This window comes from Paralichthys olivaceus, chromosome 19 (genome assembly GCF_024713975.1).
Source record: "Paralichthys olivaceus isolate ysfri-2021 chromosome 19, ASM2471397v2, whole genome shotgun sequence".
Lineage (NCBI taxonomy): Eukaryota > Metazoa > Chordata > Actinopteri > Pleuronectiformes > Paralichthyidae > Paralichthys > Paralichthys olivaceus.
In genome coordinates, this window is record NC_091111.1 from 7,876,107 (window position 1) to 7,901,490 (window position 25,384).

At 43.1% G+C, this 25,384-nt stretch overlaps 3 protein-coding genes across 3 annotated transcripts; 1 reads left to right on the forward strand and 2 right to left on the reverse strand.

Moving 5' to 3' along the window:
• Window positions 1–416: 416 nt before the first annotated feature.
• lrfn5b (leucine rich repeat and fibronectin type III domain containing 5b) lies at window positions 417–12,009 on the reverse strand. The gene is made up of 6 exons (XM_020091539.2): window positions 11,870–12,009; window positions 5,523–6,439; window positions 4,643–4,817; window positions 2,803–3,142; window positions 1,389–1,689; window positions 417–1,256 (listed from the first exon to the last, which is right to left on the reverse strand). The coding sequence occupies exons 2-6, from the start codon at window positions 6,411–6,413 to the stop codon at window positions 561–563; spliced, it is 2,403 nt and encodes an 800-aa protein (XP_019947098.1). The 5' UTR covers window positions 6,414–6,439; window positions 11,870–12,009; the 3' UTR covers window positions 417–560.
• A 1,297-nt stretch (window positions 12,010–13,306) lies between these two features.
• Window positions 13,307–16,409, reverse strand: LOC109632439 (sterile alpha motif domain-containing protein 15). The gene is made up of 3 exons (XM_020091702.2): window positions 15,955–16,409; window positions 15,767–15,865; window positions 13,307–14,495 (listed from the first exon to the last, which is right to left on the reverse strand). The coding sequence occupies exons 1-3, from the start codon at window positions 16,024–16,026 to the stop codon at window positions 14,277–14,279; spliced, it is 390 nt and encodes a 129-aa protein (XP_019947261.2). The 5' UTR covers window positions 16,027–16,409; the 3' UTR covers window positions 13,307–14,276.
• Window positions 16,410–16,449: 40 nt separating this feature from the next.
• On the forward strand, window positions 16,450–24,521 carry LOC109632574 (methylmalonate-semialdehyde/malonate-semialdehyde dehydrogenase [acylating], mitochondrial-like). Its single transcript, XM_020091931.2, has 12 exons — window positions 16,450–16,590; window positions 16,850–16,894; window positions 18,163–18,237; window positions 18,647–18,808; window positions 19,303–19,381; window positions 20,054–20,356; window positions 20,635–20,756; window positions 20,994–21,183; window positions 21,288–21,469; window positions 22,302–22,481; window positions 23,240–23,338; window positions 23,422–24,521. Exons 1-12 carry the CDS (start codon window positions 16,552–16,554, stop codon window positions 23,524–23,526), a joined length of 1,581 nt encoding a protein of 526 aa, XP_019947490.1. The 5' UTR covers window positions 16,450–16,551; the 3' UTR covers window positions 23,527–24,521.
• Window positions 24,522–25,384: the final 863 nt, after the last annotated feature.

Genomic DNA, 25,384 nt, shown 5'->3' on the forward strand with positions numbered 1-25,384 from the left:
TCTGTACCAACACCTCTGAGATGTAAAGCACATTCGAAATCTCTCCAAACCACTGCCAAGTAAATTAAGACATGTCACCATGTTTCTGTTGAGCTGGAGACAAGAATCATGTTCAGAGATTGTATCACTTTAAGTAACAGGCAATGAGACTGCGAGTATAATAACCCCACCCCCTGCATGTTTCCTGCTTTGTTATAATACAGTGTCGAGATTACTGCATTCAATACCATATGAACAGGTTGTAATGAGATTTACAGTATCTCACACAACTAAACATTTTTGTACATGACGTTGTTTTATACATTGTTGTGCCTTTCGTCAGAGTTCGATCAAGTGTCATTATAAAGAAGACTTTGATAGGTTATAAGGTAGAAAACAAATGTGAAATGTTTCCCACGACCCTGTGTGCCTGCCTTGGCCTCAGATATATGAGAGAAGCTTACAGGTCCCTCAGTAGAGAACACAAAGCTCAAAACAAGGCATAAAATCCCTGTCTGTTCCTCGACGGGCCACAAATCCGATCCAAAAAAAACAAGAAGTCGCAGGTTATAAACTCCAAATCATAAAGTGCTTTCCAGAAGCCACTCAGACCTGGAGAGCTTGTCCCTGGCCCTGTGAATGTTTGTTGTGCTCTCCAGCTGCGGCAGCTCTCCGCTCATGGACAGGCTGCGTTTGGAGCGCAGACTGGCCCCGGTTTTGGGGTAGGCTACATAGCAGTGCTCCCTGTACGAGTCTGTGTTGAGGGAATGCCTGCGGTTCACCCTCACTGCCCCTGCAGGCACAGTCATGTAATGCTGTTGGGGGGGCTGGTGCGGCCGCGGACCCCTGGGGACGGCGGTCCACTTGGTTGGCTGGCCGGGAATAGCCAGAGTGACGGCAGTGGCCATTTTAACCTCCGATGAGTTATTGCGGTTCATATTCTCAAGCTCGACATCTGCCTGAGCTTCAGAACAGCGAGCCTCTGAAGGTTTTGGTGGGGCGCTGGAACGTTTGGGCCTTGGGGCACCTGGGGAGGCGGGGTGCCAGCTGTGGCTGGCAGCGGAGGTAGAGACAGTGCAGTCTGGGACAGAGGGTTTGGTGGTGGCTACAGCTGGCGGTCGCTGTTTGGCTGGCTCTGGCGGCGGCAGGGAAACTCTGAGGCACTCCTTGTCATTCTTTTCCGGACGTAGAACTTGTTTGGAGAGGGACTTGGGGATCCCACAGCCCTGCAGCTGTCCATCACTGCTCAGTGACCGAATATCCCCCATCTCCAGAGCCTGACATGACAGGAGACAAGCAGGGGAACAAAGAACGGGATGAAGGCACTTTTTTTAGACACCTCTGTTTCAATATCAGCAAAGATAATGAGGAGAAAAAGAACAAAACAGAGGTAATCATGCCAAACCGACCTTATCTGCATCTCCTTGGTTACACACCCGGTAGCGCACAATGAGGAAGATAATAAAAGCAAGAACTGAGGCCACAATAATCCCTCCGATGATAACCACAATGGTGCCGCCGAGAAACTGGGACTGCATGAAATGGCATCTCAGGTACTGCGGCTCTGTGGTGAAGTGAATGCAGCCGATCACCCTGGTGGCGGTCAGTGAGGTCACCTGGTCGTCATAGATGGCCAGCACGCACAGGTCGTATTGAGTACCAGCCGCCAGGTTGTTTACCAGGATGTCTTTACTGGTTGGTGGAATCATTCTGCAATAAAAAAACAAACAAGAAAAAGCTTTGTGAGTTCTGAGACAGATTAGAGAGGGTTAAATGAAACGAGACAGAAGCAAATCAGATAATCTGTATTATTGTTTCGTGACGATAAAATTACATGACAATCCTTTATCTCTCAGGGGGCTATTTAATATCTGTCTAGGCATTAATCTTTTGTGACATTTGAGTTATTCTCGCTGCATCATTTCAGTTGTTTTCAGTAGCTGTGGATGCAGGATGCCTCCGTTTGTTCAGCAAAGACTCACCCAACTCCCTAATGTCTTCTAAATTAGGTAGTCATAAATTTGGTCAAAGTTCATATGGGACAAAAAGCGTCTCAGCAACAATCCCATCATATCACATTGATTAACGCTAAATACGGAGCGAGAGAACTGAGAGATGAAACGTGTGCAAAGCGTCTGATTGTCTTTTGTAAAACACCGGTTGACTCCTCTTTCATCTTCCTATCAGGCCGCAGCTTAGTGCTGACACTCAGTTTTGATTTTGTTGATTAAGCATTATAAAGGTTTTGCACATAGTAAATGGTACACTCCGACGAGGGAGGATTACGAGTGTAAGAATCAGGAGTCAGATACAGTGCATTAGTCTGTCTTTCTGATGGGATTAATAGATGCCACAAATAATCATGTTGACAGTCAGGTCCAGTCCTTAATGACTAAATGTCCAAGGGGATTTTAGCATTTTAAAGTAGGCTAATAAGGTAAAACAAGGGTCATGGGACTGGGATATTATTCCAATCTATTTAATCTTATTTGCATGCATTAAGGCTCTGGTCTTTGTTTATGAGATTAAATTGTTGTTGTGTTGTTTTACCAGTATTCTGAAGAAAAAGAGCATTTCATAAATGTATCTACTTATTTTATTTCTCGCAGCTGATATTTTTATTTTGTGTGTATATGTGAATATTTCTGTGTATACATGTATTTACTTTATTTTGACCTGCTTAGGGTTCTCTCTGTATTTCTAAACTTGCCATTGTTAGTGTTACTGTCTAAAAACTAAATCAATTTTTGAATTAAAAAAGAGCATATTCATCAACCTGAAATTTGATGGTTTGATTAAGCAGTTCGAGTAATGTCTCCTCACCTGTACACCAGCGAATCATCGTATGTTCCGTTATATTGGATCTGGAACATGCGGATTCCAGGGATACTCCTCTGGAAGTTGAACTTGACCAGGGCTGAGGTGGATGTGGCCTCTGCAATTACCACTTTCTTCTCCGGGCTCGTCTTTGTGTTCCCCAGGGGCACCCCTCCTCCAGCGTCTCCTGCGCCTGTCTTGGTCACCGTGGCGATATCTGATGATCCGGGGTCGGGCTCCTGCTCTGCGATCGTATTGTTGGTAATGTGAGGGAGTTTAGCGATGACCAGGTCCACGGTCTGCTGGGCCTCACCAGCTGGGTTTGAGGCCACGCAGGTGAAGGAGCCTGGGGAAAAAAACTAAACAGATTAGCATTCACCCTCATATTTACTATAATTATGAGCGCAAGCATTGAATCTGCATTAAAAACTTCATCTAATCATAGTCAATCATATATGTGAAATTGGTTGAATATTTGGGTTAGGGTTAGGGAAGGACGGTGTCCTTCTCTGGGTCCTGGGTTCGCTCCAAACCAGTCATGGACCAGTTCCACACTGGATGTTTATGTGAACCAGCCCTGCGCCAACTCAAGACCAGAGCTGGCCCACGCTTGGCCCAGATAAAAGAAATCTGATCTGCGCCAGTATTGGCCCGTTGTACCAAAGGACACCGGTCCAAGCTTGTTCTGCGGATCCTACACTTGGGCCACATCCAGCTGCCTGGCCCAGATCTGTTGCTCATTTTGTATCCATTTGGCTCCAATATAGATTTTTTTGAAATATTTACTAATAGTATTGAACACATTTAAATCTCCTACACATACGTATATATGTATATGACATACCCATCAGGTGTAGGCTAGCTAGCTGTCATGTGTGATTGTGTCAGCGTGTGTTTTTGTATTCGACTTAGTCTTTCACTGAACTCACCAGAAACTTCTCTCTGTTATTTCCCCACAGTGTCTCTCTCCCTCCGTTTTCTCTCTAATCTCTGTACGTCTCAGAATCAGATTCACACAGCCCCGGGATAAGCGCACATTTTTACTTAAGCTTAAAAAATTTATCAACTCACACAGACGTGTCTCCACATCTATTTACACTATCCTGGGAAGAATTTTGTGTCTGTGTCTTTTCATTGACTTTGTGTGCAACTCACAATGTCTTTGTGTTCTGCCTGAGCTCACACTGAGCTATGCTTGGCTTAGCATAGCGTAACGATTAGAAAGAGAGGAAAACAGCTAGTGTGTCCAACAAGCTCTACCTAGCAGTCTGATTTTCCTCCAATTTTATCTATTTATTTTTCAATTCATGCAAAAACTAGAGTAAAGTTGACTAGATCTGGTCTGACAAGACGTTAAGTAATTGACTTGACTTGGCACAGACGGAGCAGTGAATCCCTAGATGATTGCCATCCCTGTAAGATTGCCAGTCAATCAGTGGAAATTCCAAAAATAAATCATCCTTTGTCTGGCACATAACCTGCTGCAAAACCAAAGTGTGTTGCATCTCATTAAAGAGCAAGGCTGAGGTAACTAAGCTAAGCTTATCAACAACTGGATCCAGCTTATTGTTTTAACTATAGCCAAACACTTGAAAAGAAAGAAAAAAAAGTGTGTTTCTTAAAAGCCCCTGGAGCTTTCCATCTCCACTAAATCATAAAGGTCTGTCGTGAAGGTGAAAAAGGCTCTCTTCATTCTAGCATGACATTAATCATTCTTCCACACGCCAACATTTCCACTTGGGGCAGACAAATAACCTCAGGCCTATAGGCTTCTGCGTACACAAACAAAACAACTAATTTTGTCGAGTCAACAACACAAGCACAGCCACCGGGGGTGTACACAGACCGGAGTCCTTGACGGTGCTGATGAGGATGTCCAACGTGCCGTCTGTGTGGACCATGGCCCTCGAGGAGTTGGACATAAGGCGGCCATCAGGGGCGATCCAGTGGATGATTGGATCGGGGTCGCCCCTGGCCTTGCAGCGCAGAGTCACGCTCTGACCCTCCAAAGCTCGCAGCTCCTGAGGACGAGGGAGACAACGTAGTTAGTGGGTGGACTTCAGCATATGCTGAACACACACACTATTAATGCACTGCATCCTAAAACTGAAAAAACTACTTGGACTGTAAAACATATTACAATTAATGCCTTTATTGGTGATATTGTGTTTAAGTGCTGAATTCCCTGTAAACATAATCAAACAATTGATCATTGGCATCATTATCAATATGACAGCACATTGCAGTGTGTATGAGTCCAAGATAATTTCCCTGCAATTATGCAAAGGAGGTCCGCTGAATGTAAATGAGACGATATAGCTGCAGTTATTTGGCAACGATTTGATCAGAGGATTTTGTTTGGATGTACGAATCAAGGGCTAAATCGCTGTAGGTTTTTGCTGTGTAATAAGGGCTTCTTTGTGGATCCATCATAAACCTGCAAATAGCTTTAGCAAAATGAAAACTGAAGATTCTGCTAAGAACATCTCTAAAAACTCCCCACAGACCACAGTTTGATTATATTTTTTTGAGTATGTATTTTACAATATTCACATCAATGCCCAACCCACAAGTCTTGTAAGACACCTCTGGGTCTCAAAGCTAATATTTGGTGTATCAGTCAGAAAGTGCCACCTTGGATTGGCTGAGGAGGAATCCAATTTCTCACTCAGACAGTTTAACAGTAGCAAGTGTTATGTCTTAACAGTTCAATGTAGAGCTTATACCTGAGAGTGCCTTGTGATGAGAGGGGGCTCACACAGGAACTCTTCCTCTGAGACAGTCCAGAAGTAGCGTCCAGCAAGGTGTTGCGGTGAAGCGCAGGTCTCCAGATCATCCTCCCTCCGCAATCTCCGCAGCCAGAGCAGCTCACAGTTACATCTTAGAGGATTCCCTCCGAAGCTCAAGGCAAAAGACGTAGGCCCCATTATCCCAGAGGTGGCCAGGACCCCTGCTCTTTGGAAAACGGGGTCAGGGGGAAGCTTCTGTAGCTTGTTGGAGGTCACATCCAGCCTTTTGAGCTTCTGCAGCCCAGAAAACGTTCCCTCTGGGATGTAGCTGAGCATGTTGTGGTCCAAATTGAGGGTGTGAAGATTGGGCATCCGCTGAATTGCCACCCATGGCGCGCTTTCCAAGTTGTTGTAGGATAGGTCCAGCTCCTCCAGTGCCGTGAGGTCATTGAAGGCCCCGATATGGATGTGTGTGAGTTGGTTGTTGTTGAGGATGAGGTGGTGCAGCTTGGACATGCCACTGAAGGTGTCGTTGGTGATGCGGGTTAGCCGGTTGCTGTCGAGGTGAAGAGCTCGTAGGTTCTCTAGGTCTTTGAAGGCATGAGGTGCGATGGCGCCAATAGTGTTCCGAGAGAGGGTCAGGTCTACCAGCTTGGTCATGTTAGCAAAGTCTCTGCGTTTGATGCTGGTTACAAAGTTATCCCCGAGACGCATCTCCACTGTGTGCCTATCGATGTTCGGGGGCACAAACAGCAGCCCCTTCTTGTCGCACAATGTTGCCAGGTTGGGGTTGAGCATCTGGCAGACGCAGCGTTTGGGGCAGATTTGAACTTTGTGGGCTTTGACAGCCACCCCGAGAAATATCAGGTAAACCAGGAGAGACTCCATTTGGCCTTTTGGTCAAGCTAATACACCTGGAAAAGATCAATGCAAAGAGGGAGAAAAAGAGAAGGACAATCTATTTATAAAATTGTGATTTGCATCATCTTTATCAGGCTGTAATTTTTGTAGCCAGGTAATCACACATGCACTGAAAGATCCCTCCTTGAATGGGGAACTGGGGGATTCTGCTGTGTAAAGTCAAAGCTTTTCCGCTAGATTTGAAACACATATCGCTGCCAGCTCACAGCAAGATTTACAGGGTCCAAATTCTGAGCAGGAAGCTAAGCGATTCAGAGGCGGAACAATAAATGCTGTGCAATTAGACATGAAACTAATTAGTCACCTGCAGTCTTGAGAGTGAAGCATCCTCAGCAATCATGTGTGGTTTTTGTGACAGTTCTCCTTTTCAGCCTCTGCTCCCCTGCTCATACTTTTTTGATACGATAATACCAGCCCTTTTATGTTTGTGTACAGAGGGATGAAAGTCTAGACTGACAGTCCAGGGCCTCATCAGAATTAGACTGATATCTCCCAGGATCATATCGCCAATAGGAAAGGGATGATTGGACCCAGTGCCTCAGCGAGGATGTGCTATGCCTCACTATTGATTTTCTCTCTGCTCTCTCTTGCTGCTACTCTTACTTATCACACGACTGAGATGGGGGATAAGGAGGGATCCATTTGATGAATCCCGAGACCTTGTCAGGGATATAGCATGTCATAAAACTAAGAATGTGGAGATCAGAAGTCAGCGCTGCAGGTGCACTGCAAAATGTTCCCCCAGCGAGAGCGACATTATTTGTGATTATATTTACCAAGCTGAAATTTAGTATCGCTTTTGTTGAGCATGCAATATTCAGCCCTCCGGATGTCCCATTACAGCGCAGGGAAAAGAACACCATTGAGAACATACAAGAAGAGCAAAGGACTCAAACCTGTGTCAGTGGTAAAAATTCAAAAACTCAACTTTAAATACCAAAGAGAATGGCCCGTTTATGAGTATATCTTTCTGTGGTTTGCTGGTAATGCCTCCATTGTTGGCCTTGGGTCTTGGAGAGTGTGCATGAAAATCTTTGCCTCAGCAAAGAGCCTGCCAGCTGAGCACCTTCATGCTTCAAAAGCTTTTGTTGCACTGGGGCTGGGACACACAACTCATGGTGTAATAACCCTGACAGCCGGAATATGAGGAAAATACCATAAGAGTAAAAGAAAACATCAGACGGGATGGGAGTGACACGCTGCCATCTGGGGGCATTTTTTCTAATGTGAGAAGGGGAGTGAAGGAGGCCTGATGGCAGCCGCTGACAGCAGTTCATTTTGACGGGTGGGTAAAATGTATTACAGGAAGGCAAGGGAGAGGTCGCCTTAAAATGGCCCATAATAGCAATAGGAGGAAAGATATCATCCGTGCAAGCATGCAGGGTGTGACATTTTCATGAATACGGTTGATCATGCAGCATGAATCAATGTCTCTTACAGCCCTATTTTTACAAGGGAACAACTTTACCAAGTCACACAGCAGCCCCATTTGGTGAATGCAGTCGGAGGTGCAGAGATCTGAGGTGGTGATCATTATTAAATGTTGCCCTGCCTCTCTGTAAAGATGGCAGATGACTTCAGTGTGCTGCAAGGCGATGTGCACCGGCTTCCAAGTACCTGCGTGGAAAGTTCAATATCCCGGCCTACTTTTATGTGCGTGTGCATGTGTATCAGAGGATAGTCTAGAAAAGCCGAGGTGTACAAGAGTGGGTTTATGTCGGTGTGCCAACCGCCTTCTGCTCTCACTTTGAATGGCACAGCCTCTGGAAGTGCAATGAGGCGAAGAGGACCTGCTACTTCCAGGCTCGAATGGCGGCGAAGACGTGATATTGATTCACTCTGTGGAGATGGGGCTTTTTTCGTTGGTGAAAACTCAGCCGAACGTGAAGAGAATGGTTGCAACGGTAATCCCTACAAAATTTATTCTGCGAGGACAAAAGGACAGCCCTTCGCCGCTGAGACGGGGCAGGAAATATCTGTGGCCGCCTCCCTAATTTGCATTTAATTATGGGGGATTCATGGCGATTTGCATAACAGGTTGCACTCATCAGGTACACGAACAAATAAGTAGATAATCAATCTATGCATTCATCAATCACGTACTTCATCTTTAAATGTCAAACCCCTGGAAAATCATTCTTCATCATCCTTCAGTTTGGGCTGTTCATTATGATGAGACGACTTGGGAGGGACACACATAAACAAGAAAACAGATAATCTACTGATGCATTAAGCATAATCCCCTTCTTAGTCAATCAAATGTTCGTTTACTACCTCTGAGCAGGTCTTTCACCCTCAGAGAACAGAACAGACTGACAGCACACCCACACACACATACACACACACACACACACACACCAGTGGGTGGATTTGTCCCTAATAGAGTTAGCTCACTACACAACAACCCCCAGCTATGAAGACAGACATGCATGCCCAGCAGCACCAGTATACTGTAGCAGAGGATATCTATGGTCTCCCTTGGGTAGCATTTGCCAAGAAAAGCCTTACGCAGCACACTGCATGCCAATCGGCCAGTGAGGTCACAGGGAATATGTTTTCAGATGGTCTAACTTATGCTGGAGATCATGTGAGAGAGCCTCTGCAATCCACGCCTGGGCAGGGGAATCAGGGAAAGCAGAGCTGAACGAGAGAAAGATAATGAGATGGGGTCGTCTTGTTATTCCTCCGCTCAGGTCGACGTGTTGGCACATGGCAGCATCTCGGGATGCAGCGTCTCACCTGGGTTACTCGGGGAAAGGCAGCTGGACGTGCGCTACTGCCAAAAATAAGCTCTGTTGTGTCAGGGAGGTAAACTGATGCTGCAACGTGATGGTAAAATGGTATCGACAGAGCAGTGAAACGGGTCCTCAGCCTGCCTGCTTTATGAGACTAAATGGAGCTGCAGCATCGGCTGAAGTGGATCATATTTTGACTGGGGTGGTAGAAATTCTATTTTACCAGGTAAATGCTCATGTAGCCCGAGTCCAAACATCCTGACCAAATATTGATGCTGTTATGGACTGTAGAACTCACACATCTGTGTTTGTGCATGTGGGTATGTGCTGTGACACCCTTTTCCTACAGAGTCTGCCAATGTTAGAATGCGATAGCTCTTGGGTGACAGCCTTGATGCCATGGCAACACAGAAAACGTCAGTTTTTGGGTGAGATGTAATCAGTGGATCATTTTCAGATTAGTTTATAATAATATTTAGAACAAAGAGTCCTATCTGGAGGAAAAAAGGTTGGTTAAATGTCAGATGAGAGCCATTGTACAGTTTATAACACTGAGGTGATGGGAGGAGAGGAGATAGTACACTGAACTAATTGTGTATTGGATTCAGTGTTTGGACAGACTGAATGTAATAAAAACCTAAATGGAGAACTCCATTGATGGTGTTTGTGTGTCCAGGTATTACTCATGTTGTGGGGACCTAAATCTGTTTACACAACTACATTATGGGGTCTTGTCTTGGAGAAAAAAGCAAATCTCCATAATGTAAATTATTAGATTTTTAAGGTGAAGACATGTTTTAAGGATAGGTTAAGGTTAAGTTTAGTATAGGTTAAGGTTAAGGTTTAGGTTTAGGTTAGGTTAGGTTTAATTAGGTTAGGTTAGATTATATAAAATTAAATTAGGTTAGATTATATTAGATTATATAAAATTAAATTAGGTTAGGTTAGATTATATTAGATTAAATTAGGTTAGGTTAGGTTTCAGTTTAGGTTAAATTTAAGGGAAGGGGCAGATTTAGGAAAGTAGTAACTATGGCTAACGCTAGAGTATGTCTCCAGGAAATCTATGTAAATCATTGTAACATCCTCTGAAGTCATCGAGACACAAAAATGTGTGTGTGTGTGTGTGTGTGTGCACGGCCAGAAGGATAGCATCGATAGAAGAGCTGTTCATCAACATTGTAATTGTAAGTGTTTTCCTTCATATATTATTACTGGAGTCCCTTCAATATTATAGGAGCTGCTGTCTATACTGGAGCAGGAGAAGTGAACGCTGATCACTGATGAGGGATCTCAATACTTGTTGTGGCGTGTGAGGATGAGGGGCTTATGTCCTGGGATGGACTCTGAATATCAATATATCCCATTCAAATGGATATTCTCCACATGAGGGGCCCATAGGTCTGTGGATTTCCAAAATCTGCCAATTCCCAAGTGTAATTTCAGGTACAGTACGTTAGATTTGAAATCCCTGCCTGTCTTTGTGATAACACCATGTCTGAATTACAAGGGCTTTTTTTCTATGTCACAGTCTGAATGAGGGGAAACAAGGACAGCCAGAACTAAATTCAGAGTACCTACTGGCTCATTTCCCCTCTTTTCGAAGACCCTCATATTTTCCACCCAACACAGCAACAAAATAACTAAATAATGTATAATCTTCTCCCCTCATTCTGTTGTGTAATCAAAAAAGCGACCGTCTTACAGTAAAGGCACCTAATAGGACTGTGCTGGTGTGTGTGTGACAAACAATCTCAGATATTCGAGAAAAACTCTTCTTTGGCCAGAACACAAAAAAGCTTAATATGAGGCGAGCTGAATATATTTGGGTCAGTGAGTGTGAAGCGAGTCTGCAGAGGTGCCGAGGAACCGCACATCACCTTTGTGAGCGTGTGCTATCAGCTGAAAAGGTAGCAGCACACACAGGCTACATCAGTGAGTGCATTAACGCAGCAGTCGGAGCAAATAGAGGCAGCAAAATGAGGCGTGAGCCTGGTTTCGCTGGTTGTAGCAGTTGCAATGCTGCCTTGAGCACTCATGAATAATAAGATGTGTGATAACTAACACTCGAAAGGCGAGATCAGTGGAAGTCATCCTTTGTGAAAGAGGAGAAAAACATCAGCAGGATCACATTTTCACCTGTCTTTATCAGTCATCCCACATACTAATCATATTATCATGTGTTACTTAAGATCATTTAGACTTTATCTCTGCCTAATGGCTGATGTATCATTTGCATATCAGCAAGGGGGTTAGCCAGAGCACAGACAGTCACATATTATTGCCTATCCTCTGATGATCAGGAAAGAATGACACGATAAAACACATCTGCACATCTGAGATCTGGATCTTATCCTGCATGCAGCTTGTACATCCAACAGAGGGCTGAATAATGGCCCCATCAGATTCTCACATTCACCTGTAGGAGAGAAAAAACAGAACAGGATGCAAGTGGAGACTAAAAATAAAAATTGTTATCTGACAGTGGTTCCTTGGCCAAAAAGATTCTGACCTTGCGGTGCAGGGGTCCTGGGCTGGTGGATTTAACAACCCCTATGTCACAATAAGGGGGACATATGAACCCCTTCAGATTGGGGGGTCCTGAGAGAACTACTTAAAGTAAATACCCCCCTCCCCAAAAGAGTTGCTGCGATTCATACCAATGGCATTCTGAAATATTGAACTTACCTTGCAGAAGGAACATCGAGCCAAGTCAGAGGAGGAGGTGGAGGAGGGTGGTGGGTTTGATCTGACTTCCTCCCAGAGGAGCTGAGAGCATACTGACACTGTCTTGCCTTAAAAAATAAGATGGGGTCTCTTCTTCTTTTCTTGGGAAATAATTCAGGTGTCCCGAAAACACGCGTCTTGGCTCCTAGAACATGTGATGGTGGCCTGCGTAACCAGCGATGCCCTTCAAGAAATCCATGAGCCTCCACGTAGAAGGACGACCCCTCTCCTCTGTGTTGATGCCCTCAAAAATCAGAGGAGTGCAGTTCAGATTTTCCTCCTTCGTTGGGAAGAGGAAAGATGGAAAACGCAGCGTGCAGGGTCCCGGTGTGGCTCGGAGGCTGCCTGCAGCTGTGCGGCGATCGCCTCCACTGCGCATCCGCACCTCCAGAGAGAGAAAACGCCTTTTGTAGCGACGGTGGCTGCTTTAATATCTACAGCGGCCGCCCGCGTTCATGCAGCTGGATGCGGCCAGATGTTCCTGTCGCTTTCGCCGGCGACGCACGGGAGCTCAGCGCGAGTTAATCCAGATTGACGGAAAGGTTGCTGCCATAATACAGCCCGTATCTCACCCCCTCCTCCTCCTGGTCCTGCTCCTGCACCCCGGACTGACTGGCTGTCAAGCACCTATACCCGGCTCCATTCCTGACCAGGGGGCTGCTGTGCCCGGAATGGTAATCGGGGCGCTCCGAGTTGCACAGAGACCATTTGTGTGCGCAGACAGATGCAGCAGTGCCTCTCAGCCTATCTCACAGGCAGGCATCATAATTTATTCATGTAAGCTTCAACCCTCCTGCACGAAAACGCAATGGGCCTATAATATTCTCCAAGAACAAAATATAAAATTAAAAAAAATGCTCATGTTCATCAGATTTAGACATGCAGGAGCCAGGCAGTAACTAATAAGGGGATATAGCGAGGTTCTAAGATTCTAAGATGCAAACAAAACACAAATAAGAAACAGTAAAATTGCTAAACTGGTAAAGTGCTCATTCTTAACAATCTATGCTACAGAGTGATGATAGAACACTTTGTGTTCATTCTACCTGGTTTATCTGCAGTGAAGATTTTTTAACGTCATTGTTTCAAATCAAACAGAATTTGCTTACTGTAAGTGTGGTTTGTATATAAGTTTGAATAAGAATGTCATCGATTTCAGACCCAAGTTCTCAACTTTTCAAAAGAAGCTCTGTAATTCAGCTAAGAGGAAATGATTCGATGAATGTTGTAACCATGAAAGAGATCAGCACCTGCAACACCCATGAATGTATGCGTTCCACATACAGATAGACAGACAGATATTTGTGAAATTAGTAGGCAGACAATAAACAAAACATTCCAAAACACAAATAAGAAAGAGTAAAATTTGCAATTTCAAGCGAATTCATGGAGGAAAGGTTTTGTTATGTTGTTCGGTAAGAAGACGATTCTACTTACTGAAGGTGTTTACAAGAAACGTGATATTTAAAAGTAATCTTCTCATGAATCCAGATTCTAAGGTTTTTTTACACAGCTTGTATGGTAGACATAATCTGATTGTTACAATCAACATTTTCACCCATTCTTTGAGATAAGATGTTTTACATGTAGTCTGTGGAGCCAAACACAGCAGCCTATAGCTGGATATCCCTGCATGTATTACATAGATTATTGGCAAGAAAGTGTTGACTTGGCTGAAACCATAAGCCTTGGCTCCCTATGGGTCTGCTTGGCACTCAACCCGTCGCTATCTGATGCAATGATCCTATGGACTTTTTGTGCAAAGTTGGCAAAGATGTCTATACGTGCATAAGTCTATTACAGTAGTGTTGCAGCATTCTTCTTGGTCTCGCAGAGTCTGTGTTGTTTTTTCAAAAATTATATTCCCAAGAAAAATGATCTATACTGATCTTGTTGCCTCCTGGCACATTGAAAATAGGTGTTGGTTGTCATCCGGAGAATTACCCTGAGGATTCGTACACTGCAGATCAATAGCTCCATCCAGTTGCAACACATCCACATGGAGATCAATAGGAATAGCCAAATGGTTTGAGAATTCATAGTTATGCAGAACAAGAGGTCTCTATCATAGTGCATGTGAGTGTGCTGTGGGTTCAGAGTCACTGATAGATGTGTGACGACATCTTTTTTGTTCCATTTGCTTTGTGAGGTCCTACCAGCAGTCTGTAGATTTCCAGACATGATTTTCAGACTGAAAACTGAAAAAAAAAACCTGCTATCTGCCGTCATAATTACAAGAGCATACACACATTCTGCTGGTGGGAAGTGTTAATGTCAAGGCCTGCATGTGACCCACAGTGAGTGTATCAGCCGAGTCATCGTGAGCTGACAGTTGGTGATAGGAAATGACACTGACATGTCTTGGTTTTTACTGCACTCCTTTGCTGTTGTGATTCATGTCGGGCTCTTTCTCTCTCCGACGCGTGTTATCTGAGAACTGCTGGCTGGTGAGGCTGTCTGCTCGTTCACCTGTGCAGCTCTTCTGCTCCAGGAACAGGCCCATGTTGTCCCGAAGGGGGTCGGCGATGCTTCTGTTCCACCTGGTCTCTGTGATTCCCAGCAGCTCTCGCACACAAGCAGAGATGACCTGCGGGGGCGCACAGCAGAGGTGAGTCCTTTGATAACGTGTATGTTTACAGTATCTAACCTTTATTTAATGACAAAGTCCCACTGAGAGATCTCACTGAGACTGTGGCATCATGGGTAGAAAGGATATGGGGTTACACCACCAAAATTAAACACCTCAAAGGACTTGCAGTTTAAATAAATATCAATCAACAGTCAAAATTCCAGTTTACACTTACCACGAGAGACAAATTATTATTTTCTTTTGTTCAGTTTGATGTTTCTATATTAAAACAGAGTTGAAAGCATAAAGGTGTTTTTCACAAATTTAGTTCTGACTTCAGGGAGAGATGTAAAAAGCACATATGTGATAGAGCTGATCTGAGGTGTTCACTGGCACTGACGCTCAGTTACTAAATACAACTGTAATTGGAAGTCACACTTTTCAAAGGAAAAAATGCCCAAGTGTCAAATGGGATGAGTCGACACAGGCTAGATACCATTTTTCTAGTGTTTGCAGATCACTCAAAGCTCAGTGGAGGGTGATTTTAGAATACAGTACAGTGTGTAAACATTGACTGTAAATAAAGATGGAAGATGTGTCTCCACTTCCTCCTACTGTCCAGAATGAAGCAAAATGATCCTGGATATGAACATGACACACATTTGGAGCCAGAGTCTGCGCAGTCAGGATTAAGAATGGAATCTCAAGGTCAGTCTCAGCTGTCAATCATGATGTCTCAGCATGTTTATGTCATTACATAACTAATTACAACCAAACTAAATCAGAGACATACATTAGCAGGATAGTAGTTATCTAAGATGACAGAAATCATCTTTGAGAAAATTGAAGTGTACTTTGACATGTCCCATCTCCTAACATGGAGGAGGTGGGATTTATGACCTATACTGCAGCCAGCCACTAAGCGGGATCTAAATGCTTTTGCTTCACTTTTGGGGCCAGTCCATGGGCGTGACAGAATAATTTCTGCTTTATAGGTTAGTCTACTTGTTGTTTTTTCACTTTTAATTGGTTAAAACCAGTAACAATGTCTGTGCTACAAGTTGCAATGAGAGCTTGTTATATTTACTCAACGAGTTATGATGAAAAATATGACTAAATTAACATAAAGTCACCATCACTTGTTACAGCTCCAGATGGTGACGATGATGATCTTAAGTGTCATCATCAGCTTTGGCTCAGCCTGATGAAGCTCCCTTGATCAATGTGTGAACCTGCAGCTTTGATATGCAAACAAGGCTCCATAATAACATACTTATTCTTCTTAATACCTGCATGTCTTTAAAATGTGTGATTCCGAGTCTTGGCAGGTGGATACAGTTTACATAGATGAGCTTCCTGCCAGTGATGAAGTTGTCCGTGAAACATGCCTGAAACAGAAACGAGCAGTAAAGTCAGTGAGGTGAAATATTGATAATAATAATACAATACATCCTTAATCAAGTGAGCGTTAACCTACTTTGTATTGTGGAAATCCTATAGACTCAATCCACCTGGCAACATCATGACAGCTCCACTGTAGGAAGTCCATGTTGCATGTAAGCGTGTTGCCATAGAAACTGTTACCTGCTACTAGGTGCGAGCAAATATATCCTTAACAAACCAAACAGACTTTTGTGAATTCATCAGAAACTGTAATAATTGGACTTAATTGAGAAAACGTCAGATTCTTTCACGCTGAAGTTCATCAGGTAGTTTTTAAAACTAAAAACTCAAGAATCAGAGAGTCGAGTCCTGGTTTGGAGCAGCAGCCAATCAGCTTCGTGTAATAGAGGGCGGCTGGGGAATTGCGAGACGCGATTGGCTTCTGATCCCGCTTCGTCCCGCCCTCCCCCGAGCGAAATCAGCCAACCGCACTTCGCGCAGCTTTCGCGGATAAACAAATCATACGCGCCGCTGCTAATGGGGCACTTCCGCACTTGTCATGTTTTGTAGATCGAGTGAAAGCTCAGCGTGTAAATCCTGCAGCCGTGTCCTCTGCTAGCTGAAGTTGTCCGTGTCGCGTGGGTCGGTTGAAGGGCTTCAGAGCAGGGAACCAGAAACATAAACCGAAACAATGGCAGCCATTCTTCTCCGCTCGCTACTGAGCAAGAAGGTAAAGCAGACTCATTCCCCCCTTTTGCTGAAAAGTTGAGTTTGTTCCGACGCTTCTGCAACTAGCTAACAAGCTGAAATGCTATAGCTAACATTTCACTGCTTCACACGCTGTTCTGCAAGTATGTCATGTGTGTGTCCCTGTGTGTGTTGTTGGCGTCACTTTAACAGGACAGATAACTAGTTGCACATTAGACCTTTGACCCTGAGTTCAGTAAGAAGTGAAGTGGACTAACGCTGTTGTGTTTTATTCCTCGCAGGCCCACATCCAGCTGGGTCGTATGTGTTACTCCTCCTCTTCAGTGGTAAGAGACTCAGCAGCTTTCATAACCCACCATGGCTGAGTATTATGTCCATATTATGGCTCTGAAAACCCTGTTGTGTCGGATCATCTTCAGGATTACAGCTCTACTGATGCTGGATCTTTTATTCTAATGGCAATATCAATATCTGATGGTGTAGTAATCGCAGCATTGGTTTAACAGTATGGTGACCTGTTTCAAAACTACACCACATGTAGTTATTTCTTAGTCCATGCTTCAGTTCCTTGTTGCTCATATTGATGTATCTGTGACACTAAGGCAGATTATATTGGTGGTGTTTATCAGTCGGTCTTGACTTGACATATCTCCATATTTAGATTTTTAATGGCACATGTATGTGCAGCCCACACCACCTCTGAGTGTTCTGATCTCAGTGTGTCTTTGGTGCATTCTCATCTGTTCAAAAAGGATCATTTAAATTAAGTTCCCACTTCCCATTAGCATTGCAGTCCAATGCACTCACATTGTAACATGTTAGAGGTGTAAATCAATAAATCTGTATACTGAAGTGTCTCATTTTACACTGTGCGCTCACTGCAATGCACAGTCAATTCCTGGGTCTTGACTCCCAACTACTAACTGACAGTCTACAATGCAATTACCTTCCTGGTATAATGTTGTGCAGAGAGGGTCAATATGTCAACATGTTTTATACTGACATGAGGGACACATCTGCCTGACTGCAATGTCAGAAATCAAACTTCAAATTAAGAAAGCCTCAGCCAAAACCTCATAGACAGAGCCTAGATAATTAACATTTCTCTGGAGCTCATTAATTTGACTCTTTAGATTACTTATGGGGGACATTAGCAAGGTTTTCCATTTTCATGCTTATTTGGTCACATGAGAAACTTATTGAACTGGAATTTCCTGGGTCTTGGAATCAGATTTAAGGATCTAATGAAGAAACACTTTTTTTTTTAGTGCACTGTATTTGATCACCCAAAGCATATGCTCCATTTACTTAAACCCTCCGTAGAAGTGTGGTGTGGAACTGGGACGCAGCTAATGTAGCATAGAAAACTTTCTGAATCAGCAAGACTTAGCCCAGAAATGTCTTCTCAGGAAAACTTGAATTGAAAAATGAACCAGTTACAGAACTTGGTGTACAGAAAGTGCAGAGATCTAAAATGAATGCTGTAGAAAGCCACTGTAGATGTAGTGGTGATTTAGAGGTCATCAGTTAACTAAATTAATGATGGAACCAAGAAGGGAAGCGGGTTAATCATATGCTTCTGTGATCCTTTTAGCCCACCACCAAGCTGTTCATTGATGGCAAATTTGTGGAGTCCAACACGTCTGAATGGCTTGACATTCACAACCCTGTGAGTATTCTTAGATGCACGATATCCAACCTGCACAGAAGCTGCAGTAACAAGATCTCTACTAAAGGCTGGCTGCAAACAACAAGTGCAGTTTTGTATTAAGAATTTAAATACATAAGAGAGGAGAAAATCTTGATTTGTTAATTTTGCTAATTTTTAAAGAAAGTTAGTCATGTTTTAAATCATCATAGTCCTGCACTGCTGATGCACAGCCATGTCAAGTATAAGCCTCTGGTAAGGAAGTGATGATCAGATGTCTGTTTTCATCACATTAAAAACCTATAAATGATAGAAAACAAACATTTGGTAATTAATATTAATGAATTAATGTACATGCAGCAATATAAGTAATGACTTTCCCCCCTGCTCTGAGTCAACTTGTCTGTGTGGACTGTCTCCTGTTCCTCAGGCCACTAATGAGGTGGTGGGACGTGTTCCCAAAGCGACCCAGGAGGAGATGCTGGCAGCTGCAGACTCCTGTTCCAGATCCTTCGAGTCTTGGTCGGAGACATCCATCCTCAGCAGGCAGCAGGTCTTCCTGCGCTACCAGCAGCTCATCAAGGACAACATTGTAAGAAGCATTTGTCACTCACTCTCGTGCATCTGTCAGAGTAACTGACTGCTTGTTGTGTTTCCATGGCCGTGTTTAGATCGGCCATGAGAGATAAACATTTCTGTTTGCAAAGATTCAATAATGTTTCCATCCAGTCTGAGGCTACAGCCATACTACTATGTTTTTTTACATCTGTCCAGGCAAGGGTTGTCAGTATGAGTTTTTTAACGAGCCATTTCTTTTAACGAAAAATGGCTCGTCTCCTCCACATGTCAACAGCTGTATCATTGTAAAATGCAGAATTAATGGGTCGTATTTATGTTCACACAATGAAAGGAAAGTGGCCACACACGTGCTGACCACCTGTGATCAGATGTTAATACTAGGTCTGAATGCGGTCCATATTATCGGAAATTTGGAGAGCTAGAAAATGTATGCTTTTTTTTTGGAGCGGGGGGGGGGGCTTAAATGTATTTCCTGATGTCTGAAATAGTTTTTCCTTATATTTCCAGAAAGAACTGGCTAAAATCATCACCCTGGAGCAGGGTAAAACTCTGGCTGATGCAGAGGGAGATGTATTCAGAGGACTGCGTAAGTAATGCATCAACTCTGTTTCCAAATCTTGGTACCTGGCACTGTGTAAAGGTGACTTCATTAACAAGGGTTAACATAATATTATTCCTGCAGCATTACATTTCTCAGTTTTGACAATAAAGTGTGACGAGCTTGTTTATTTTTCTGCCTCCTCAGTAAAGCACTGCAAACTCCCCCTTCAGTTGCATGCTATATAAAGATAATTATGCAGTTCCCCTCACCCTGATGCACTTGCTTACTTTGGCAGTTGCGCATCAACTAGAATCATCTTTAAAAATTAAAAGAGCCAAATGCACTAGCAAATAAATGAGGATATATTTTTGTTACAAGACTTTATTTGTACTTGGTACAGCTCCCAGTTTTGGGATTCCCAAATAATTCTGGCATGCTCTCTTTCAACTTATTAGCTGACAGACATGCTACATCTGCTGGCGTGCTGCCAGAATTAGATTCCGACAGTACATGTGGCGCAAAGTTTTTTTTTCTCACAGTGGGGGAGAAAAGTAAATTAACAGGTTTTACTAGGTGAGAGGCCAAAGTACAAACTGTTCTATATTTTGTCTGTATAAAAATGTCTTCTATTGATCTATAACTCTAGTTTTGTTCTGAATCTGTTTTTATTTGCACTCTTATCTATCCTCATCCTTTCTTTTTTTATTTCACCCTCAGAGGTGGTCGAGCACGCCTGCAGCATTACATCCCTCATGCTGGGGGAAACCTTACCCTCCATCACCAAGGACATGGACACTTACACCTACCGCTTGCCCATCGGAGTGTGTGCCGGCATTGCCCCATTTAACTTTCCCGCCATGATTCCGATGTGGATGTTCCCTATCGGCATGGTGTGCGGCAACACGTACCTGATGAAGCCCTCTGAACGGGTCCCAGGATGCACCATGCTCCTGGCTAAAATGCTTCAGGATGCCGGGGCACCAGATGGTACACTCAACATCATCCACGGCCAGCATGCAGGTGAGTGTGCGTGGGTGTGTGTCATCCTGCTCATTCAGAAACACAGTTTGTGTGCGATAAACAGTGGGGAAAGGTTCACTGATGATTCAAACATAAACCCCCTGGCAATATGCAGATGGGACATTACCATAATATATGCAACCTATATCTAAGTTAGTAATTTATAAGTGTTTAGGCTGGAGGATTTGACTGTGTGTATCCAAGGCCTCAGTGCTCATTTACAGAGGCAGCACTGATGATGCTGAAGAGTTTTAACATCTGTTTGTATTTTTGTGTAGCGGTGAACTTCATCTGTGACCATCCAGCAATCAAAGCCATCAGCTTTGTGGGCTCCAACCAGGCTGGAGAGTATATCTACGAGCGGGGTTCCAAAAACGGCAAGAGGGTGCAGTCCAACATGGTACAGCACAACTCACAGTTCTCATTTTCACTGAACTAGTGACCCACATACACATATTCTATACAGATGTATGTGGAGCAACATTTGTTCGATTGCTGTTACCATGACAACAGCTGAGCACTTAGCTGTCAATCATTTGTAATATATAGGATTAGTGCTGTGCTGCCTCTGTTTGATGTCTTACTGTCTACTGGGGAGAAGCCCAGCTGAGCAGTGTCCTACATTTTGCGGTTTTAGGGTGCCAAGAACCACGGTGTGGTGATGCCTGATGCCAACAAAGAGAACACCATCAACCAGCTGGTGGGCGCCGCCTTCGGAGCAGCCGGCCAGCGCTGTATGGCTCTGTCCACTGCCATCTTTGTTGGGGAGTCTCGTGAATGGCTCCCAGAGCTGGTGGAGCGCTCCAAATCCCTCCGTGTCAATGCAGGTGATTTCAGTAGTTACCATCTCCATGTGAAGAAAAATATTTTCTTGCATTTTTAGTATTATCTCTTATCCCTTAACACTAAATTGATTTTCCTTTTCTTGAAGGTGATCAGCCTGGTGCAGATGTCGGCCCCCTGATCTCCCCTGATGCCAAGAACCGGGTGGTGTCTTTGATCCAGAGTGGTGTGGATGAGGGGGCCAGGCTGCTGCTGGATGGGAGAAATGTCAAGGTCAAAGGATATGAAAATGGAAACTTTGTTGGACCAACCATCCTGGGCAATGTTACGGTGAGCCAAGGACTGGAACTTAGACTAAGGGTGCAACATGGCCATTTAATTTTCAGTTCCTAAAAAATCTAATAGAGAATAACAAGAAGTAGTCTTTGCTTTCTAACGAACCTATGTATGTAGGATGTGGAAAATAAAAAAATTTACGGAAAATTCCAAATTTTTAGCATGAAAAATGTTTTCCTTTTTAATAACACTTAAATTTAAGCTTATTTTTTGTTAAAGGTTATGTATAGTTAAATGGTTAGTGCAAACAATCCCTATCAAAAACTGATTCAGTTTAATATGTTTGACAAAGCTGGTTCTTTCAAATTATGTCAAATTTGAAGTTATTCCAACAACTCTTTGACTTCGCATAATGACTGGTCTTATCGTTGACCACAAGTTCCACCCCAGTTGATTTGTTCCCCTTATGAGGGGCTACATTGAAGATCCTTTTTGAAATCCGTAGCTTTACAACTTGATGCGCTCTGAGCAGACACTGGTTGAAGCCTTTGTTCATATTGTTTTCTATTTGCTACATATGCTCTCGCCTCATTGGAAACAAAAGAGAAGATGCTGGTACTAAAAAGAAACAGTTGAAACCTGCTTTATAAAACCATCTCTGAAAAACATTAAGCTTTGTCAGTGACATATTCCTCACCCATCAAGTGTTGATTGTGAGCCCTCGTAATATCTAAAAATAGAAAGTAGCTGAAAGCACATTTCCCCTGCCTTCTCTAGGTATTTATATAACATCATAAACTATGTACAATGTGCTGTTAATGAAGCGTCCTGGAGGATTCGCTGTGGATGATAAACTCTGGTGGGATCACTCTGCTGTTGTTTCCAGCCGGACATGACGTGTTACAGAGAGGAGATCTTTGGACCGGTGCTCGTCGTTCTGGAGGCTGAGAGTCTGGATGAAGCTATCTCTTTAATCAACGGTAACCCTTACGGCAACGGGACTGCCATCTTCACGACCAATGGAGCCACAGCACGCAAATACACTCATGAAGTTGACGTTGGACAGGTGAGACTAAATTAGAGGCCTCTAGAGCTGGCTCAGAAAAAGGCTTTAGATCCATTACATCCATTTAAACTAGAACTTATTCCTTGGAAGATTGTGGTGGTCACAACTTTGTGGCTGCCACTTTGAAAAAACATAATGGCTGTCAATTGGTACATTGCGAAACTGAAATTGTGTTAATAAATTGCATGTTACAATCCCAAGTATTCATAAATCCAACAAAAGCTAATTTGGATTGGTCACAAGCATCTAACATTTATTCACATAATTCCTTACATTGCAAAATACTTGATTAAATAATTCATTTTTAGATTTATAAACATCAGAAAATGTCTGATCAATAGTCCAAAACTCACAGATATGAAATGTAGTACTGGTTCTCATTAGTTAACTCATCTACAAGGTTACATTTTCTTTTTGATCAACCAATGGTTGCAGCCCAAACAAAAATCTCAAAAAAACTCTCCAGATTTAAGTTATAATTGAGTCTTTTCCCAGTGGAGCCGAGTCGAAAAACACATCTAATGCAAATAGATGTGGAGTGATCTTTATCCAAATGGAATTATTTATACACATCTCTACATTTGTTTTCTCTGAGGGAATTCAGAGCATCATTAAGAACATTTGTTAGTATATTAGCTTTTTAACATATTTTTTCTCCATTTTCCAAGCAACTCACAATAATATAGATCCATGTAGTGTTTATCCCCCTGCTGTACTTCTGTATGATTTCTCCCTAACGTGTATCTGCGTTTCTACAGATCGGCGTGAACGTGCCAATCCCCGTCCCTCTCCCCATGTTCTCCTTCACTGGCTCCAGAGGTTCATTCAGAGGAGACACCAACTTCTACGGCAAACAGGTAAAAAAAAGAAGAATGAGTCACTTGTTAGATCAATACAATGAAAAACTTGTCTGACGCAGCAGTTATCTCTCCATCTCCAGGGCATCCAGTTTTACACTCAGATCAAGACTGTGACATCACAGTGGAAGGCTGAGGACGCGACTGTGACGAGCCCAGCTGTTACTATGCCAACCATGGGACGCTAAGCTTAAATGATAACCTTCACTGACTTCTCATATGCCTTAAAGCCAAGGAGGGATTGAAAAAAGGTTACTGTCCTTTTTACTGTTGAGAAATGTTCACATTGCGAGATTAGTGGTTGGTGATTGCTTGAACTTCCTGGACACTGTAGTTGCACAAAAACACATTGACACAAATCAAACTGCAATTGGAGACGGAGGAGTTGGATTGGATGACTGGAGCTGTGAGTCTCTGTGTGAGGTTTGTTGTATTTTTTTGTACCTGTTTTCTTCTGTTCATATCCTGTAGTGTCCCGGACGCTTGTGACTAAATCATGGTCTGTCATTTTATGATCCTCTCTGTGCCCTGATGTTACATTTCTGAATATCTGAAGGAGATATCAGAAGGGTTTGAGAATCTGCTGCTGAGCAGTAACCGCAAATGTCTTCCTCCCGTATCCACTGTGGTTATTTAGCTCGTTTTGTGTATCAGAGCTTTAGGTAGATATTAATGGAGCAAATGCTTCATCAGAGGACACTCCAATTCTGTTACTCCATTTAAACTGAAATAATAGTCGATACTCATGACTTGAAGATTGATGTCCTTTTTTCTGTCCAGGGGTGGAATCAGTGTGTCTTCTTGTCAGATAGAGGTTTAGAGTTTTGTAGTGAACAGTTATAGCAATATTTGTTTTGTGGTGAATGGTATAAAGTTAAATTGCAGTGTTCTACATGTCATGGTGATCTCCATTAAAACGAGGTTCCTGGGATAAAACAGTCGCACATACAGAAGCAAGGGGGGGTGGGCGAGGCAAATCGCAGCGTGACTTTGCATGGAGTTCAACTTTGGTGAACTGTGACCCTTGTTATTCACGTGTGTGTCACCGTGCCCTTACAGTATGTCCAAGATTTTTCCATCCAAGATACCTCAAATGTTGTCCACTCAACTCCTCTCTTAGGTCATGTAGCTGAATATTTTTTGAGTCTGTAGATGGCTAAATAAAAAACACTAATTGATTGTAGTGAATTCTCTTGTGTTTAAACTTGTTGCCTGATCTGTTTCAACTTCATATTCCACAAACATCTGATGTAAATTATCCAGAGCTCTGTACCAGTCAGTGGGGTCAGTGTGCCTTCAGTCTGTGGACTGAGTGGGACATGTCTTCTACGTCCTCCGTTGCTGCAATGCTTTATATCGAGCTGAATTACATAGCTTTTATTTTGAAACGCTTTATTGGTCTGAAGATTGTGTCAGTTGCTTAACAGACCTCTGAAATAGCCGACATGCAATATATGAAAAATAACAGCAGTTAAGGAAAAACGCGTACAATGATAAAGAAAAGGCAGTTTCATTGTATGAAAAACTTTGACTTTAAAATCTTCATTGTAGATAAACCAGGTAGTATGAACACAAAGTTTTCTAACTTCACTAGGCACCATAGACTTTTTATAAAAACCTCTGCGCACAACTAACAGCACACAAACAATAAAAAGCGACAGTACTTTGTAGAACTGTTTGAGGAGGATGACAAGGAATAACTCTGAAGTAGCTCTGGAGCTTTGACACAGATCAAGAGATTTCTAATATCTAGATCTCTATATCTATCTTGCTACTGTTCATTTTACAATCCATGAATCACAATAACACGCAGGTATGCTGGAGCAATAATAAACTTGAGGAAAACTCTATAGTGTCTGAATTAGACTTGCAGCCTTTAATTGAATTTGCTGAAAGCCTCCAGTGTTGTGACCAGCTGTGAAATGTAAACATGGGAACTAAGCACTGCTGTCAAGTGAGCAGACCTTCTTCTTTTCCTGATTTCAAGTGCGCCCGTATTACAGAATGTATGGCAAATGCAGGTAGTCCATGATACAGAGCGAGCCA

What these genes read in the sequence shown, in the direction of transcription:
- lrfn5b (XM_020091539.2), bottom strand. Translation starts at nt 6,413, where the DNA reads ATGGAGTCTCTCCTGGTTTACCTGATATTTCTCGGGGTGGCTGTCAAA. An exon ending in CAGCACCGTCAAGGACTCCG is followed by an intron (nt 3,143 to 4,642) that starts GTCTGTGTACAC and finishes TTTTTTCCCCAG; the next exon opens with GCTCCTTCACCTGCGTGGCC. An exon ending in GATGATTCGCTGGTGTACAG is followed by an intron (nt 1,690 to 2,802) that starts GTGAGGAGACAT and finishes TTTTTATTGCAG; the next exon opens with AATGATTCCACCAACCAGTA.
- LOC109632439 (XM_020091702.2), bottom strand. Translation starts at nt 16,026, where the DNA reads ATGGACTTCCTACAGTGGAGCTGTCATGATGTTGCCAGGTGGATTGAG. An exon ending in TAGGATTTCCACAATACAAA is followed by an intron (nt 15,866 to 15,954) that starts GTAGGTTAACGC and finishes TTTCTGTTTCAG; the next exon opens with GCATGTTTCACGGACAACTT. An exon ending in CACATTTTAAAGACATGCAG is followed by an intron (nt 14,496 to 15,766) that starts GTATTAAGAAGA and finishes GCGCCCCCGCAG; the next exon opens with GTCATCTCTGCTTGTGTGCG.
- LOC109632574 (XM_020091931.2), top strand. Translation starts at nt 16,552, where the DNA reads ATGGCAGCCATTCTTCTCCGCTCGCTACTGAGCAAGAAG. An exon ending in GGCTTGACATTCACAACCCT is followed by an intron (nt 18,238 to 18,646) that starts GTGAGTATTCTT and finishes CCTGTTCCTCAG; the next exon opens with GCCACTAATGAGGTGGTGGG. An exon ending in CCATCCTGGGCAATGTTACG is followed by an intron (nt 21,470 to 22,301) that starts GTGAGCCAAGGA and finishes TGTTGTTTCCAG; the next exon opens with CCGGACATGACGTGTTACAG.